Source organism: Oncorhynchus kisutch, linkage group LG1 (genome assembly GCF_002021735.2).
Source record: "Oncorhynchus kisutch isolate 150728-3 linkage group LG1, Okis_V2, whole genome shotgun sequence".
Classification (NCBI taxonomy): domain Eukaryota; kingdom Metazoa; phylum Chordata; class Actinopteri; order Salmoniformes; family Salmonidae; genus Oncorhynchus; species Oncorhynchus kisutch.
This window is the reverse complement of record NC_034174.2, coordinates 42544609-42561785: the sequence shown is the minus strand read 5'-3', so window position 1 is coordinate 42561785 and position 17177 is coordinate 42544609. Positions and strand designations below refer to the sequence as shown.

At 42.2% G+C, this 17177-nt stretch overlaps 1 protein-coding gene across 1 annotated transcript in view; it reads right to left on the bottom strand.

Moving 5' to 3' along the window:
- The window catches only part of kcnb1 (potassium voltage-gated channel, Shab-related subfamily, member 1), a 73297-nt gene extending 56428 nt beyond the window's left edge, over positions 1-16869 (bottom strand). The window contains exons 1-2 of the mRNA XM_020461602.2: positions 16552-16869; positions 13338-13996 (exon numbers count right to left, since the gene is read on the bottom strand). Of these exons, the coding sequence (XP_020317191.2) occupies positions 13338-13913 (576 nt within the window). The 5' untranslated portion in view covers positions 13914-13996; positions 16552-16869. The remainder of the gene's footprint in view (positions 1-13337; positions 13997-16551) is intronic.
- Positions 16870-17177: the final 308 nt, after the last annotated feature.

The window sequence follows — 17177 nt, the reverse complement described above, 5'->3', positions numbered from 1 at the left end:
TGGTACAGAAACTTTTGTTTGCAATTACAGAGATCGTAAGTTTCCTGTAGTTCGTGACCAGGTTTGCACACAATGCAGCAGGTATTTTGGCTCACTCCTCCATACAGACCTTCTCCAGATCCTTCACATTTCGGGGCTGTCGCTGGGCAATACGGACTTTCAGATCCCTCCAAAGATTTTCTATTGGGTTCACCATCCCAACCGTGAAGCACAGGGGTGGCAGCATCATGTTGTGGGGGTGCTTTGCTGCAGGAAGGACTAGTGCACTTCACAAAATAGATGGCGTCATGAGAAAGGAAAATTATCTGGATATATTGAAGCAACATCTCAAGACATCAGTCAGGAAGTTAAAGCTTGGTCGCAAATGGGTCTTCCAAATGGACAATGACCCCAAGCATACTTCCAAAGTTGTGGCAAAATGGCTTAAGGGCAACAAACTCAAGGTATTGGAGTCACAAAGCCCTGACCTCAGTCCTGTAGAACATTTGTGGGAAGAACTGAAAAAGCGTGTGCGAGCACAGCGTCCTACAAACCTGACTCAGTTACACCATCTCTGTCAGGAGGAATGGGCCGAAATTCACTCAACGTATTGTGGGAAGCTTGTGGAAGGCAACCCAAAAATGTTTAACCAAGTTAAACAATTTAAAGGCAATGCTACCAGATACAAATTGAGTGTACGTAGACTTCTGACCCACTAGGAATGTGATGAAAGAAATAAAAGCTGAAATAAATCATTCTCTCTACTATTATTCTGACATTTCACATTCTTAAAATAAAGTGGTGATCCTAACTGACCTAAGACCTTTTTACTAGGATTAAATGTCAATTTGTGAATTGTAAAAAACGAAGTTTAAATGTATTTGGCAAAGGTGTATGTAACATTCCGACTTCAACTGTATAGAAATACACTGCTCACAAAAATAAAGGGAACACTAAAATAACACATCCTAGATCTGAATGAATGAAATATTCTTATTAAATACTTTTTTCTTTACATAGCTGAATGTGCTGACAACAAAATCACACAAAAACTAGCAATGGAAATCAAATTTATCAACCCATTGAGGTCTGGATTTGGAGTCACACTCAAAATTAAAGTGGAAAACCACACTACAGGCTGATCCAACTTTGATGTAATGTCCTTAAAACAAGTCAAAATTAGGCTCAGTAGTGTGTGCGGCCTCTGGCGAGCACATGGAGGGCTGTGCGGCCCCCCAAATAAATGCCACCCCACACCATGACTGACCCACCGCCAAACCGGTCATGCTGGAGGATGTTGCAGGCAGCAGAACATTCTCCGCGGCATCTCCAGACTCTGTCACGTCTGTCACATGTGCTCAGTGTGAACCTGCTTTCATCTGTGAAGAGCACAGGGCGCCAGTGGCGAATTTGCCAATCTTGGTGTTCTCTGGCAAATACCAAATGTCCTGCACGGTGTTGGGCTGTAGTAAGCACAACCCCCACCTGTGGACGTCGGGCCCTCATACCACCCTCACGGAGTCTGTTTCTGACCGTTTGAGCAGACACATGCACATTTGTGGCCTGCAGGAGGTCATTTTGCAGGGCTCTGTCAGTGCTCCTCCTGCTCCTCCTTGCACAAAGGCGGAGGTAGCGGTCCTGCTGCTGGGTTGTTGCTCTCCTACGGCCTCCTCCACGTCTACTGATGTACTGGCCTGTCTCCTGGTAGCGCCTCCATGCTCTGGACACTACGCTGACAGACAGACACAGCAAACCTTCTTGCCACAGCTCGCATTGATGTGCCATCCTGGATGAGCTGCACTACCTGAGCCACTTGTGTGGGTTGTAGACTCCGTCTCATGCTACCACTAGAGTGAAAGCACCGCCAGCATTCAAAAGTGACCAAAACATCAGCCAGGAAGCATAGGAACTGAGAAGTGCTCTGTGGTCACCACCTGCAGAACCACTCCTTTATTGAGGGTGTCTTGCTAATTGCCTATAATTTCCACCTGTTGTCTATTCCATTTGCACAACAGCATGTGAAATTTATTGTCATTCAGTGTTGCTTCCTAAGTGGACAGTTTGATTTCACAGAAGTGTGATTGACTTGGAGTTACATTGTGTTGTTTAAGTGTTTCCTTTATTTTTTATGTGCAGTGTATATATGTATATATATATATATATACACTACTCTTCAAAAGTCTGGGTTCACTTAGAAATGTCCTTGTTTTTGAAAAAAACCCACATGTTTTTTGTCCATTAAAATAATATCAAATTGATTACAAATACAGTGTAGACATTGTTAATGTTGTAAATCACAATTGTAGCTAGAAACGGCAGATTTTATTATGGAATATCTACATCGGCGTCCAGAGGCCCTTTATCAGCAACCATCTCTCTTGTGTTCCAATGGCACGTTGTGTTAGCTAATCCAAGCTTATCATTTTAAAAGGATAATTGATCATTAGAAAACCCTTTTGCAATTATGTTAGCACAGCTGAAAATTGTTGCCATGATTAAAGAAGCAATAAAATTGGCCTTCTTTAGTCAAGTTGAGTATCTGGAGCATCAGCATTTGTGTGTTCGATTACAGGCTCAAAATGTCCAGAAACAAATAACTTTCTTCTGAAACTCGTCAGTCTATTCTTGTTCTGAGAAATGAAGGCTATTCCATGTGAGAAATTGCCAAGAAACTGAAAATCTCGTACAACGCTGTGTACTACTCCCTTCACAGAGCAGGGCAAACTGTCTCTAACCAGAAGAGAAAGAGGAGTGGGAGGCCCCGGTGTACAACTGAGAAAGAGGACAACTACATTAGAGTGTCTAGTTTGAGAAACAGACGCAGTCGCCTCTTGACTGTAATATAAACATGTACAGATTTATACTGTATATATATACTATATACTGGTATATCTTTTATTTTTAATTCTTACTTAATTCTACTGCTCTAGGGTTATAATTATTGCTTGAATAAACATATTTACTATTATGTATTGATTTCTTTTTCACTCTTTATACAGTGCACACTGCAGAGAACACCGGACCAATTATCACTGAATTATCACAGTGAATTATTGTAATGTTTGTTTATGTGTCAATTAATCCCAAAAGGGATGAGTTGCCAACAGGCGATTTGACACGAAAATAAAATTAAATTCATTCATTCATACACAGTCAAAGGTTAGTGATATGGCAGAAGTGTACTGTCTTGAGACCAGTGACAGTCACTGACAGAGACAGTAAGGGGATCTATGTCCCCCTCCTTGGATGGAGGCATACATCAAATCAAATCAAATTTTATTGGTCACATACACATGGTTAGCAGATGTTAATGCGAGTGTAGCGAAACGATTGTGCTTCTAGTTCCGACCGTGCAGTAATATCTAACAAGTAATCTAACAGTTTCACAACAACTACCTTATACACACAAGTGTAAACGAATGAATAAGAATATGTACATCAAAATATATGAATGAGTGATGGCTGTGCGGCATAGGCAAGATGCAGTAGATGGTATGGAGTACACTATATGCATATGAGATGAGTAATATAGGGTATGTAAACATTATATAAAGTGGCATTGTTTAAAGTGACTAGTGATACATTTAGTACATCCAATTTTTTATTATTAAAGTGGGTAGAGATTTGAGTCAGTATGTTGGCAGCGCCACTTAATGTTAGTCATGGCTGTTTAACAGTCTGATGGCCTTGAGATAGAATCTGTTTTCCAATCTCTCGGTCCCAGCTTTGATGCAACTGTACAGACCTCGCCTTCTGGATGATAGCGGGGTGAACAGGCAGCGGCTCGGGTGGTTGTTGTCCTTGATGACCTTTAAGGTCTTCCTGTGACATCGGGGGGTGTAGGTGTCCTGGAGGCCAGGTAGTTTGCCCCCAGTGATGCGTTGTGCAGACCTCACTACCCTCTGGAGAGAATTACGGTTGTGGGCGGTGAAGTTGCCGTACCAGGCAGTGATACAGCCTGACAGGATGCTCTCAATTGTGCATCTGTAAAAGTTTGTGAGTGTTTTCAGTGACAAGCCAAATTTCTTCAGCCTCCTGAGGTTGAAGAGGCGCTGTTGCGCCTTCTTCACCATACTGTCTGTGTGGGTGGCCATTTCAGTTTGTCTGTGATGTGTACGTCAAGGAAGTTAAAACTTTCCACCTTCTCCACTACTGTCCCGTTGATGTGGATAGGGGGGTGCTGTTTCCTGAAGTCCATGATCATCTCCTTTGTTTTGTTGACGTTGAGTGTGAGGTTATTTTCCAGCACACTCCGAGGGCCCTCACCTCCTCCCTGTAGGCCGTCTCGTCGTTGTTGGTAATCAAGCCTACCACTGTAGTGGCGTCTGCAAACTTGATGATTGAGTTGGAGGCGTGCATGGCCACGCAGTCATGGGTGAACAAGGAGTACAGGAGAGGGCTGAAAACACACCCTTGTGGGGCCCCAGTGTTGAGGATCAGCAGGTGGAGATGTTGTTTCCTACCCTCACCACCTGGGGGCGGCCCGTCAGAAAGTCCAGGACCCAGTTGCACAGGGCAGGGTCGAGACCCAGGGCTTAATGACGAGTTTGGAGGGTACTATGGTGTTAAATGCTGAGCTGTAATCGATGAACAGCATTCTTACATTGGTATTCCTGTTGTCCTGATGGGTTAGGGCAGTGTGATTGCGATTGCGTCTTCTGTGGACCTATTGGGGCGGTAAGCAAATTGGAGTGCGTCTCGGGTGTCAGGTAGGGTGGAGGTGATATGATCCTTGACTAGTCTCTCAAAGCACTTCATGATGACGGAAGTGAGTGCTCAGTTACCTTAGCTTTCTTGTGAACAGGAACAATGGTGGCCTTCTTGAAGCATGGAACAGGAACAGCAGACTGGGATTGATTGAATATGTCCATAAACACACCAGCCAGCTGGTCTGTGCATGCTCTTAGGACGCAGCTAGGGATGCCGTCTGGGCCGGCAGCCTTGCGAGGGTTAACACGTTTAAATGTTTTATTCACGTTGGTTGCGGTGAAGGAGAGCCTGCAGGTTTTGGTAGCGGGCCGTGTCAGTGGCACTGTATTGTCCTCAAAGCGAGCAAAGAAGTTGTTTAGTTTGTCTGGTAGCAAGGCGTCGGTGTCCGCGACGGGGCTGGTTTTCTTTTTGTAGCCCGTGATTGACTGTGGACCCTGCCACATACGTCTCATGTTTGAACTGTTGAAATGCGACTCCACTTTGTCTCTATACTGACGCTTAACTTTTTTGATTACCTTGCGGAGGAAAAGCTACACTTTTTATAGTCGATCATGTTTCCGGTCTCCTTGCCATGATTAAAAGCAGTGGTTTGCTCTTTCAGTTTTGCGAGATTCCTGACATCAATCAACGTTTTTTGGTTGGGGAAGGTTTTAATAGTCACGGTGGGTACAACATCACCGATGCACTTGCTAAGATACCCGCTCACCGAATCAGCGTGTACATCAATGTTGTTGTCAGAGTCAATCTAGAACTTGTCCCAGTCCACATGATCGAAGCAATCTTGAAGCGTGGAATCAGATTGGTCGGACCAGCATTGAACAGACCTGAGCACGGGCGTTTCCTGTTTAAGTTTCTGTCTATAGGTTGGGAGCAACAAAATGGAGTCGTGGTCCAATTTGCCGAAAGGAGGGCGAGGCAGGTCTTTGTATGACCTCAACGTAACAAGGAGTCACATCCCAGTAGGACACACAGCCAATGATAACTACATTTCATTATCAGATAACAGGTATGAGTCAGACTACATAGGATTCCTCTAGAGATCCGTGTAGTCACAGCATGTAACATACCTCTCTAAGGCTCTAATGGTTACTGCTGTAAGAACCAAACCATGACATGTATTATTGCTCTATTGCATTGAATGCATTAGCTACTCTATCCCGCTAAATGATATGGTTTATTGACATTGCCCTCATATAGTTAGGTTATGTACATAGAAGTGAATGTAAACAAAGAAAAGCTTGTCTGGCTGGGAGCAGACAATCTCATTGTGTAGTATAGCAGACATAGGGGGGGCTGGGTAGGGAGAAAGAAGAGAGAGAGAGAGAGAGAGAGAAAACGGGTAAAAGAGGGAAGGAAGATTCTAATTGGGCCTGGAGACTCATGGAAAATAATGTGACATTTCCCTGACATTTAGCTGAAGGTGTAGCGGAGGAGCCAGAGGAATGAGGGAGTTAGAGAGCAAGAGATAAGGCGAGGGATTGAGGCAGAGATAAGAAGGGAGAAAGGGTGACGAAGGTACAGGGTAAGAAAACCACAGACAGAAATAGCAGACATACCGATGTCATGTCTTCATTGTTGTACTTTTCTCTTCTGTGTACTGACTGTAGACCCATGTCTACAGTATGCATAGAATGCTGAAGGTCACAGCACTTCTTCTGCCTTAATGTTTAAAACTCAATAAAACATTGAATCACACAACTTAGTGCTTGGCCAGCAGCCACTGGCATGGGATAACCAAGAAATGCAAGATTCTGGATGCACATTATGTTGTATGTAAGTCTGTAATGTCCATGTTAATGTTTTAAATATATGTCCATTGTTAAGTATTTTCATCTGTAATGTCTTTTTCATTATGTGTCGGACCCCATTGGCATTGCCTAATGGCAATCCTAATAAAAATCATCAAAGTAATAAATTCTCTCCCTCTCTCTCTCTCTCTCTCTCTCTCTCTCTCTCTCTCTCTCTCTCTCTCTCACACACACACACACACACACACACACACACACACACACACACACACACACACACACACACACACACACACACACACACACACACACGCGCGCACATGCGCACACACCCACACACTGTAGTAGAATTCTGTAGACAACTGCAGTATACTGTAGAATCCTATACTCCACACTGTAGTATCCCTCGATCGTGTAGTGATTACTATGGACCTTTTTAGTATACACTAAAATACTACACTAGACACTGTACTATCCCTCATGTATACTTACTTTAGAATGTTGTAGTAAAATTTAGAATACTATACTACACACTTTAGTCATGTAGTGATTATTATATAATTTTGTAGTATACTGTATAATTCTATACTACACACTATAGTATCCACCTCGGTCATGTAGTGCTTACTTTAGAATGTATAGATCGATTGGCCTGCTAGCTAGCTTTAGTGCTAGCTGCTAACTTTGTCAAAGCTGTTTTGATTTGAACGTGCTGTCCTTGGGGAACTCATGCTAGGGATTTCCAGTGCTTAGTATAGAATTTTGTAGTATACTGTAGAACACTCTGTGAACACTACAGTAAAGTCTGCAAGAACACTACAGTAAATACTGCAGTATACTACAGACCACGATTGGAATACATTTGTAAAGTTTTTGTTGTTGTTGTGTCATTCTCAACAAATTTCAAAACAGTTTTCTCATTCGTGGTTCTATTGTGTTTTTAAATAGTCAAATAAAATCAATCAACCAAGGGATACTACAGTATTGAGGGCACCCTTATTAGGGGAGGACATGCAGGAAAAGTATAAAAGCAGCCCGTAGTCACGTTAACATCAGAGCTTTGTACCTGGAAGGCCATTTGTGTGTATCGGCTGTATAGCGTTATTGCTGTTTGTTTATTTCTGTGAGCAACCATTTTGTGACCATGCTGTCTTGAAGAAATGTCTGGGGCGTGGTCGATTGTTCTGAATGGTATGTGTTGAGTTTGACCAACAGTGAAACTATTCATGTGTGACAACATTCAAGACGTTCATTATAAGTAAAGCCACTGCAATACTTTCCTTTTGTTTTCAATTGGTTTGTTTGGAGAGGCTTTTCTGGTTTGTGTTTCAGGCAGTTTATTGGCAGTGCCCTGCAATAAGGTGGCTGTCTTGAAGTAGTCATTTTGTATTTCTAAAATATCTACCGTTCATGTAAATTCAGTGGTTCACTGTTCTTTCTTTCCCGCCATCAGAAGTACAGTATCGTTTGTCACAGTTTTTGATCACCTTGTGAACTTGGTCAGATGCTTTTCTGTGAAAGGACTGTTGTATTTCAGAAAGCCATCTGGTGGAAGTAACAGATCTAAATCCTGTCGCTGTACTCTTGTTGATGTGTGTCGTCTGTATCAAACAAGCAAAACCTAATAAATGTTGCTTATTCTTGATATCTGCTTCTGTACGGTTCCCCCTTCAATAGGACTAGAACCTGTGTTGAATGTTTACATGTTACAATTGTAATAAACATTTTATATTTTTGTTAGGATGTTGTCTGGTCTGTTGCATTGCTCAGAACTGTTGACCCCAACTCAACCTGTCTTATGTTCTAGTCGAGGCGTTCCCCTCATTAAACCGTAACCGGCGAAGTTCGGTAGTTGTGCCATTTTAACTAACCCTAGTCAGCGAGTATTACTACAATATACTAAACACTACAGTAGTCGTAAATACAGTATACTAGCCATGTCTGCAAAAAACAATTCAGTAAATACTAGAGTATACTACAGTCATGTCCACAAAAACACTACAGTGAATACTACAGTAAAGTCTGCAAAAAAAACTACATGGAATACTGTAGTATATTACAGTCATGTTGCGGTGACCGTATTACCGCCACGAGTCATGAAGGCAGTCAAATTCCACATGACTATTTAGTTAGGGTAATTAGGCTTCTACAAGCTCTGATGCTACTGCTGGTAATTAGTAGCCTACCAAACGTTCTACCTGCCTTGTACTCAGCACTCTATTGTCCCTCTAATCCAGGCCTGAGCAATTCCAGTCCTCGGGGGCCTGATTGGTGTCACACTTTTGCCCCAACACCAGCTAACACACCTGACTCCAATAATGAACTAATCATGATCTTCAGTTAAAAATTCAATTAGTTTAAATCAGGTGTGTTTCCTAGGGATGGGGGAAAAGTGCGACACCCAATCCGGAGTACGGAAGGTCAATTCCAGTCCTGGGTGACAATATTAGCGAATCACTTGTGAATGATATATTATCACTTGTAAATGATGCCCGGCACAAAAAACAATGCCTTTTTTGCAACTTTTTCTAATCATAGTCGCACACCTCATGTAGCCTAGCCAATAGGCCTATACGTTTTGATAAGGTTTATATCACAACTAAAGTGGCCAAATAACTTTAATCCGCTTTGCAAGGGGTGTAGAGCCGAACTGGCATACATAAGCAGCGAGTGAGTTTCAAGTTTGGGGAAGATCATTTTCACCATAAAAATGCACCTTTATAATAAAAGCATTACATGCATAATTGCATTTGCGGGGACATTTGATTGTGGTGTTTTCCGCTAATGGAACATTCACGCTTATAGCCTACTACCATGTGCGCATTGCTGCGCTTATAAAAGAAATAGCCTAATAGCAGCGGTGGAAAAAGTACCCAATTGTCATACTTGAGTAAAAGTAAAGATACCTAAATAGAAAAGGACTCAAGTAAAAGTGAAAGTCATCCAGTAAAATCCTACTTGAGTAAAAGTCTATAAGTATTTGGTTTTAAATATACTTAAGTATCAAAAGTAAAAGTATAAATCATTTCAAATAAAAAAAATTGTTTAAAAAAAATGTACGGATAGCTAAGGGTACGCTCCAACACTCAGACATAATTTACAAACTAAGCATGTGAGTAGTGAGTCCGCCATAACAGAGGCAGAGGCGTCGCCCCATGGGCCTCCCTGCTAAGCATTCAAAATGTAATGAGTGTCAGGGAAATTGTATGGAGTAAAAAGTACATAATTTTACTTTACACCACTGCCTAATATTTCATCAACATTTTAAGCTAAATGTTCTGATCTCCTGCGTCAACCACACTGCGTAAAAAAAGATTTTATTTTGGTGCTGGTGGTTGTATTCATTTGAGATCTATCGTGTCCCACAACTGTCCCAGACTAAGTTTTGGAATAGTAAATTCATATAGCCTAGTGCTTTTGCTGTTCGTTAGGCCTACTCATCTTGTTGGCTGATGAAAAGTAATTGTGGACAGTTCTTCCAATATCTTCAAGATGCACCTCGGAATTGGATAAGGACGGATGCAGTTGCATCCCCGATGTGTCTGTCTTCACTTTTAGCCTGTGAGAAAGACCCAATCACGCAATGGAGAGCCATGTGGGTGAGAGGTGATTCGGAGCACACAGCACTCAGGGAGAAGGGCACAACGGCCACTGGCCGCAAAAGGCAAGACTTTTTTAGGGTTCATTACGACCACACAAAGGGGATGCCGCTGTGAAATTCTTGGCATTCTCAAGTGCTTGTCAAATTTTGAATCACTGACTGATGTAGTGTGTACAGCCTGCGCAAAAAACAAACAAAGAATAGCTCATGCCTTTCAAGCAACTTTTTTCAAATCATAATTTGAGTCGCATCACGCAGCCTTACAATGTATCAAAACATACAGTGGGGCAAAAAAGTATTTAGTCAGCCACCAATTGTGCAAGTTCTCCCACTTAAAAAGATGAGAGGCCTGTAAAAAAATCCTGAAAATCACATTGTAGGAGTGGCTTCGTAAGAAGCATTTCAAGGTCCTGGAATGGCCTAGCCAGTCTCCAGATCTCAACCCCATAGAACATCTTTGGAGGGAGTTGAAAGTCTGTGTTGCCCATCAACAGCCCCAAAACATCACTGCTCTAGAGGAGATCTGCATGGAGGAATGGGCCAAAATACCAGCAACAGTGTGTGAAAACCTTGTGAAGACTTACAGAAAATGTTTGTTCTCTGTCATTGCCAACAAAGGGTATATAACAAAGTATTGAGATAAACTTTTGTTATTGACCAAATACTTATTTTACACCATAATTTGCAAATAAATTCATTAAAAATCCTACAATGTGATTTTCTGGATTTTTTTTCTCATTTTGTCTGTCATAATTGAAGTGTACCTGTGATGACAATTACAGGCCTCTCTCATCTTTTTAAGTGGGAGAACTTGCACAATTGGTGGCTGACTAAATACTTTTTTGCCCCACTGTATAGCCCAACGTTTGTAGAACAACTGAAGTTACACTAAATGAAGCATATAAGAATACCTAATTCTTTGTTAACAGCTAAACACAGAATAGCCGCATTTGCGCACTCCCTCAAATCGTTTGGAGAAAATATCCTTTCTATTTCATTCAGCTTTGTTCAATTGTATTCTTTGTACTATAAAATAATGCCACATAATTCTAAGCAAATCTTGTCTGCTAAATGAACTAGTGTAGCCCACAGCCATTTGGCATACCCCAATCAGGACCTAACATAAGTATAACTCAGAGTAGGCTATTCTGTTCTTCTGAAATAGACTTCATTATCTTCATATCATGTTTCTTTAGTCCTGTCTAAAATAAGTAATGGATTCATTGAAAGGGTGTAGGCTATATTACATGGATTTATTAGACTTATTAAATGTAGATGTTCTCATGGTCTGCATCAGTGGCTTGTATGAATCCAGGAGATGCTAAATGTGTTTATGTTATTTAGAGGTCAATTACAGTGAGACCGACAGTTATTTGCCTGACAATCTCCGGCTGACAAAATTTTGTGACCGCCACAGGCCTAGTCATGTCCACAAAAACACGACAGGGAATACTTTAGTATACTACACTCATGTCCGCAAAAACACGACAGTGAATACTATAGTATATAAATGTATATGGATTTGATCAATGACCATCTGTTGATGGGTTATTGTGTGTGTGTGGGTTTGTTTGTTCGCTCGTTCGATGATCCCAATATTAGCCAAGGAGACTGGTGGGTACACAGGGACCCAGCTGAAGTCCTGCAGGAAGGCTTGGAGCTTAGGATGTTGGTAAGACTCAATTCAACACGCACCAGCTGTATTATCGCTTTTAGTAGTTTGTCTTTGTGATTTTACATTGGCCTTCTAAGCTAAATTAGGAATTGATAAACACTTCCACAATTATGTGGAGGCTGCTCTTTTTCCTGTCACACACATTACAAGCCTACAGAGACAAGACTTTTAATGACTCCACTCGGAGGAGGGACATAAATGTACAGTGTGGCCAAACAGCTATCTGACCGGAAGCACTGCAGCCAGACATTACGTCAAGACATTACTGTACGTTAATGGCTTGTTAACTACACGGTGACCGAGCCGACTAAACTCAACTCCACGATTTACGATGGAGTTGAGCGGCGACTAGTGTGTGCGGACTGGAGCTCCGACCTCAAAATAAAATCACACTGTCGGTGTAATTGCGTGCTGAAATCTGTCATTTTTTATTTAAAAAAACGTAATTTAATGTGACGCTCGAGCTACGGTCCGCCCACACTAGTGGGCTACAAAGTGACCTTGCCTTGAGGGAAGCACTGGTGTAGGAAAAATTATTTGTCTTATGATAGAGGCTTCAATAGTTCCAGTATCAATAACTTACAAGATATCAGTAACTTCAAATTGATATTTGGTTGGGAATTTGATCAGCCTGAAGTTTCAACATTGACTTATTCATTGAAGAGACGTGATTGAAGAGAGGCCAATTGCCAATATCAGAATAACTAAGACAGAACGGTATAATATCAACCCACCTACAGTGAGAGCCTGGATTTGTACAATCTTACAGTAGCACTACAACAAAACTTCAAGTTAACCTGATAAACATTGATTGTGCATCTCATTGATGCCTGTGTGAAGGAGCCATTATGCTGACACACTGGACTTACTGATCTCATCTACTCCACAGCCTGATTGTAAAGCACTGGCAGCTCTCACATATACAGTATCTCTCCACAGCCTGTGTGTGTGTGTGTGTGTGTGTGCGTGTGCGTGTCCGTGTGTGTGTGTGTGTGCGCGCGCGTGTGTGTGTAGTATCTCTCCACAGCCTGTTAGTTAAGTAATGACAGCTCTCACATACAGTACCATAGCTACTTCCTATAAAGCTCCAGAAGCTGTTATCAACTCCTGGTCTAATTCCATTTCCGAGAAGAGGCAAGAACAGCTACAGCTGAACAACAAAGCATTGTGTGCTCTCTCTCTCTCTCTGAGCAGTGTAAAGGTATGGATGTGATCTAGCTCTAGCCGACCCATCCTGACATTGCCTTAGAGGAAGAAGTAATGAGCAGTACTGGCGGAGCTCATCCATTCCACACCTGATCACATAACTACTGGGGCTCACGGTTGGGACTATGTTGAGATAACAACACAGCAAAGGAACAGTGATTGTATTTCAGCAGGCCTGATAAGGCCCTAATATTACTTAACCCATCGTGATCATACAGAAGCTATGACTGTTATGCTGAATTCTGATCGAATCATTGATCTATTAGTAGTCGCACATGTTGCATTCATCAAATCTCTCTCTCTCTCTCTCTCTCTCTCTCTCTCTCTCTCTATGCATATTTATACATTCTGAAAAGAAGTCATCATTAACAAGTTAAATGAATTCTGTCCACATATGACATTTGGAATGAAAGGTTACCTTGGCTGCGACGGACGAACTAGGCTTTTCTAAAAGGTCCCAGAGTTTCTTTCGTTTTTCGGCACAACATGTGTTGTCGAACTCTTCTCCCTCTCTGTCGTTCAAGGTGTCTTGCTCTCTTTTGAGCTCCTCGTTCATCTGTTCTTTCTTCTGGTGGTACCTGGCCTGGCAGCAGGACTCCAGGTAGATCTCATCTATGCCCCAGTAGTCCAGCTCCTGACTGAACGACAGGGCGCACATCTCCTCCATCATGTGGAGCTTACCGGTCCGGTAGAAGTTCAGAATGGACGTGAACGCCCCCGGGTGCCTGTCGAAAAAGTACTCGTTCTCGTCCAAGTTGTAGTCGTCACATACTTCCATGAGCGAGTCGTGGGTGTTGCAGTCTCGTAGTTTCCCTAACCGGGTGCGCGGTAATCTATCCAACGTTCTCCAGAGGACCTCGTGTGGAAGACCCCCAACGTTGAGCCGTACTCGGCGGTAACATGACTTGCTGCGGATGATGTCCACCGGTTCCGGGGGGAGAGATGCAGTTGACCGCGAGCCAGTCTTAGTCAACCCCATTGAAGATTTCTCCATTTTCAACTGTCAAGAGTTCCACCGAGTTCAACAGGCAAGATCCAGGCGGGGGTAAGTTACGGACTACATTTACGCTTGTGAATCTGGGAGGGAGGGGGGGGGGGGGGGGGGGGGGTAGAGAAGGAGAGGGATAAAAGAGAGGAAAATAGGAATAATGTCAATGACAAGAGTCTAAAATGGAGCCAGCAGCCCAGGCATTCACAATGACCTACTCAGAACATTCCTCGAGCCATGCCACAGACTCATCGCCTACTCAGAGGAGTGAATACAAAGATGATGGTACACTCTTTTTTTGGGGGGGGGGGGGGGGGGGGGGGTGGGTTCTAAATAGAACCTCTTGGTTCTTTGGACGAGATTAAAGAACCCTTTACTAAAAAAGGTTCTAAACATACACCCAGTAAAGGCAAAGGGGAGAGGAGGGGGAGATTACATTAGTATTTTGCAATATTTTTTGCAGAGTTCGGATTGGCAAACACCAAGGTTCATACAAATCATGTGAACAATTCCACGTGACATTTAATTTTGGTGCAATAGTCACATGTGATTGTCGGACTCGTGTGAACAAATCACGCGAAAAATGTCAGATGATAATTAAAAAAACTATAATCACGTGAAATTTTCAAGTCAGACATGAGGTTGTTGGACACATGCATGATGTTTCACATTACTTTTTCCCGTGAATAAATCACACGTGAAAAATATAACTTGGGAAAAACAGACACGTGAGTCAGATACATTGTTTTCGGACATGTGTGAAGTTTCACATGTATTTTTCATTTGTTCATTTTTCTCAGCACTCAGACACATGTGGTTTCCCAACATTCCACATGTGATATTATACATTCCACATGTGATATTATACATTTCACGTGTGTTTTTGTAACTTCTTCCACGGAAGAAGCCGACATCTTGATCATTCAACCAAGAGACTACTGCAACATATTAACACCACCTTTTCACATGTGAGCAGAACACTATTTCACCATCACATGTGAAATTGCAATTACACTTGTGAAAGTGAAAGTTTCTCATGTGAATTTTTACACGTGAAACAGCAATATTTCACATGTGCAACTGCAATTTACATGTGAGGTAAAAACACGTTTTAATTCACACTGAAAAAGTGGTGTTAACATGTGAACTCTAAATGTAATACATGTGAAAATGTGGTTTCATGTGTGAAATTTAAACTCAACACATTTTACGTTGTTATATTGTTGTAAGGGTAGCTAGACAGGAAAAAGTTACTTTAATCAACCACTTTACAAGCTAGCTAACTCTTAAAGAAATGTAACCCTTTTTTCTAAGAGCGTAATCTGCTCTGAGATCGAGGGTGCTGTCCTGTCCACGAATCCATTCTGAATAATGGGTCGGGACTCGGCAACAGCTCAGGTGAGCGCTGTCCCCTCTGCACTGGTACTGAAACGACAGCGGGCGCTTTTCACTCGACTGTGAACTGAACTCGGGCGAGTTCCCTTGGGCAGGAAAGCATGCTTCGAAATATTTAATGCTGTTCAAATTGCTGTATAACACCTAGCAAAGCAGGTCATAAGTGATAGAGCCATCATGACACCCGAACGCTGCACTCAAGTAAACCCATTTTACCTTGAATAAATAATGAACTAGAGACGTTTGCGACTGAGGAGGCCATTTTAAAACATTCTGAAGAAATGAATACATAAGGCTTATGTCACAACCATAAAGCTACTGATGCAGTATTTTCATTTATCCGGTGTTTTACCTGGTGTCTCTCTACAACCCAGACCAATGCGTTTTATCTCACCGTTCAAGATGAGTTCCCAAATCAGAACAAACCATCACCACCCATCCTTCTCTTACAGTACCCTATGGAACGCTTTGGACGATCACCGGTCCATACAGTAGCAGGTGAAGGATCCTCCACAGTGTCAGTTGAATATTAATGTTGCAGCATGCTCTGTCCCGCCCTCATTGATGAACCAGTTGCATGCATTTGCATTCAAAATAAGCTTTCAAAATCAAAGTAGCAATCCGTCTTGATTATATAAACATTTTGTATTTTCCATTCCTGACAATCAAATACTGTTGTGTCAACCAAGTTACAAAACTTACTTTCTCTCTACAGTATACGGTATAGCCTTGAGCTAAATTGCTGTGGTGGGCCAAATATAAAATAATAACTTGATATCGTTTTCTCCGTGGCCATTTTTTTTGTCAATGAAGTCAATATTGTGGATTAATCAACCGTTATTAGAAACCGAAATAACACCATTTATCTGCCACGGTCTATCGACCTGGCTATGTTACGGTTGTACAGGCTACAAAACGTCCGAAAGCACATCTTCAAAAAGCTGGAATTTTTATGTCAATGTAGCAACCTACCAACTCCCCTGCGATCCCCCGTGCTATGAACAACACTTCGTCAATGTTGTTTTGCATTTTTTTTTTGGCACATTTAAGAGGTTTAGTAATTGTTGCTCATTTGTCATGCTGTGTGTAAATGTCTATTCATGTAGAGCAGGCCTATATGACTGTATTAAAAACAATGATATTAAATAAATAACAACAGCAATTTAACCATCGAGCAATACTTGCTTTATAAAGGAGACCAACAAATATAACCTGTTATTTGACTATTCGGAACAAGCCTCCCACATACCTTAACTTCAGGCTGGCTCATCCGACGGCAGAGAGAGGCAGATATGAAAACATTTAATCGAAGAGGAAAAAGGAGGAAACGTCATTGGTTTATTAGCCTATTCCTGGGAACGGTTTCTGACCCATTCGGTTTCAAGCGGTGTTGCCTCGGTGGCACGTTGGATCTCCTCCGCCTTGGACATAGTTAGATAAGGGATCCTATACACTGATTTAGTCCGCCTACCATGTTACCCGCCCACTTTACTGGAAATAATCAACAATTATGTATATTGTGAATGCACACGGTTTTCTGCTCCGGGGTCTTCCCCCGTCCGCTGTCTGTGAGAAGGGCGGCGCGACTGGTAGCTGCGCAGGTGGATCCGTAGCGCGGCAGGCAGCTTCATCGCCCGGCTTCACATTGAGGCGTTTAACCCTTACATTACAGAACTAAGGACCTGCAATCTTATTCGCCACATGGAGTACTAATTCCCTCCCAATTCATCCAGACAGATATAATGTAACTGCACTGAATTCTATCATCTAAACCCCCCTCATTCTCGTCGTGATTCAAAGGCTATTTGTTGTAATGTGTGCACTTCGCCATATGGGTGAGGTTATGATGATGTGCAGTTCATTCAAGGCATTTGG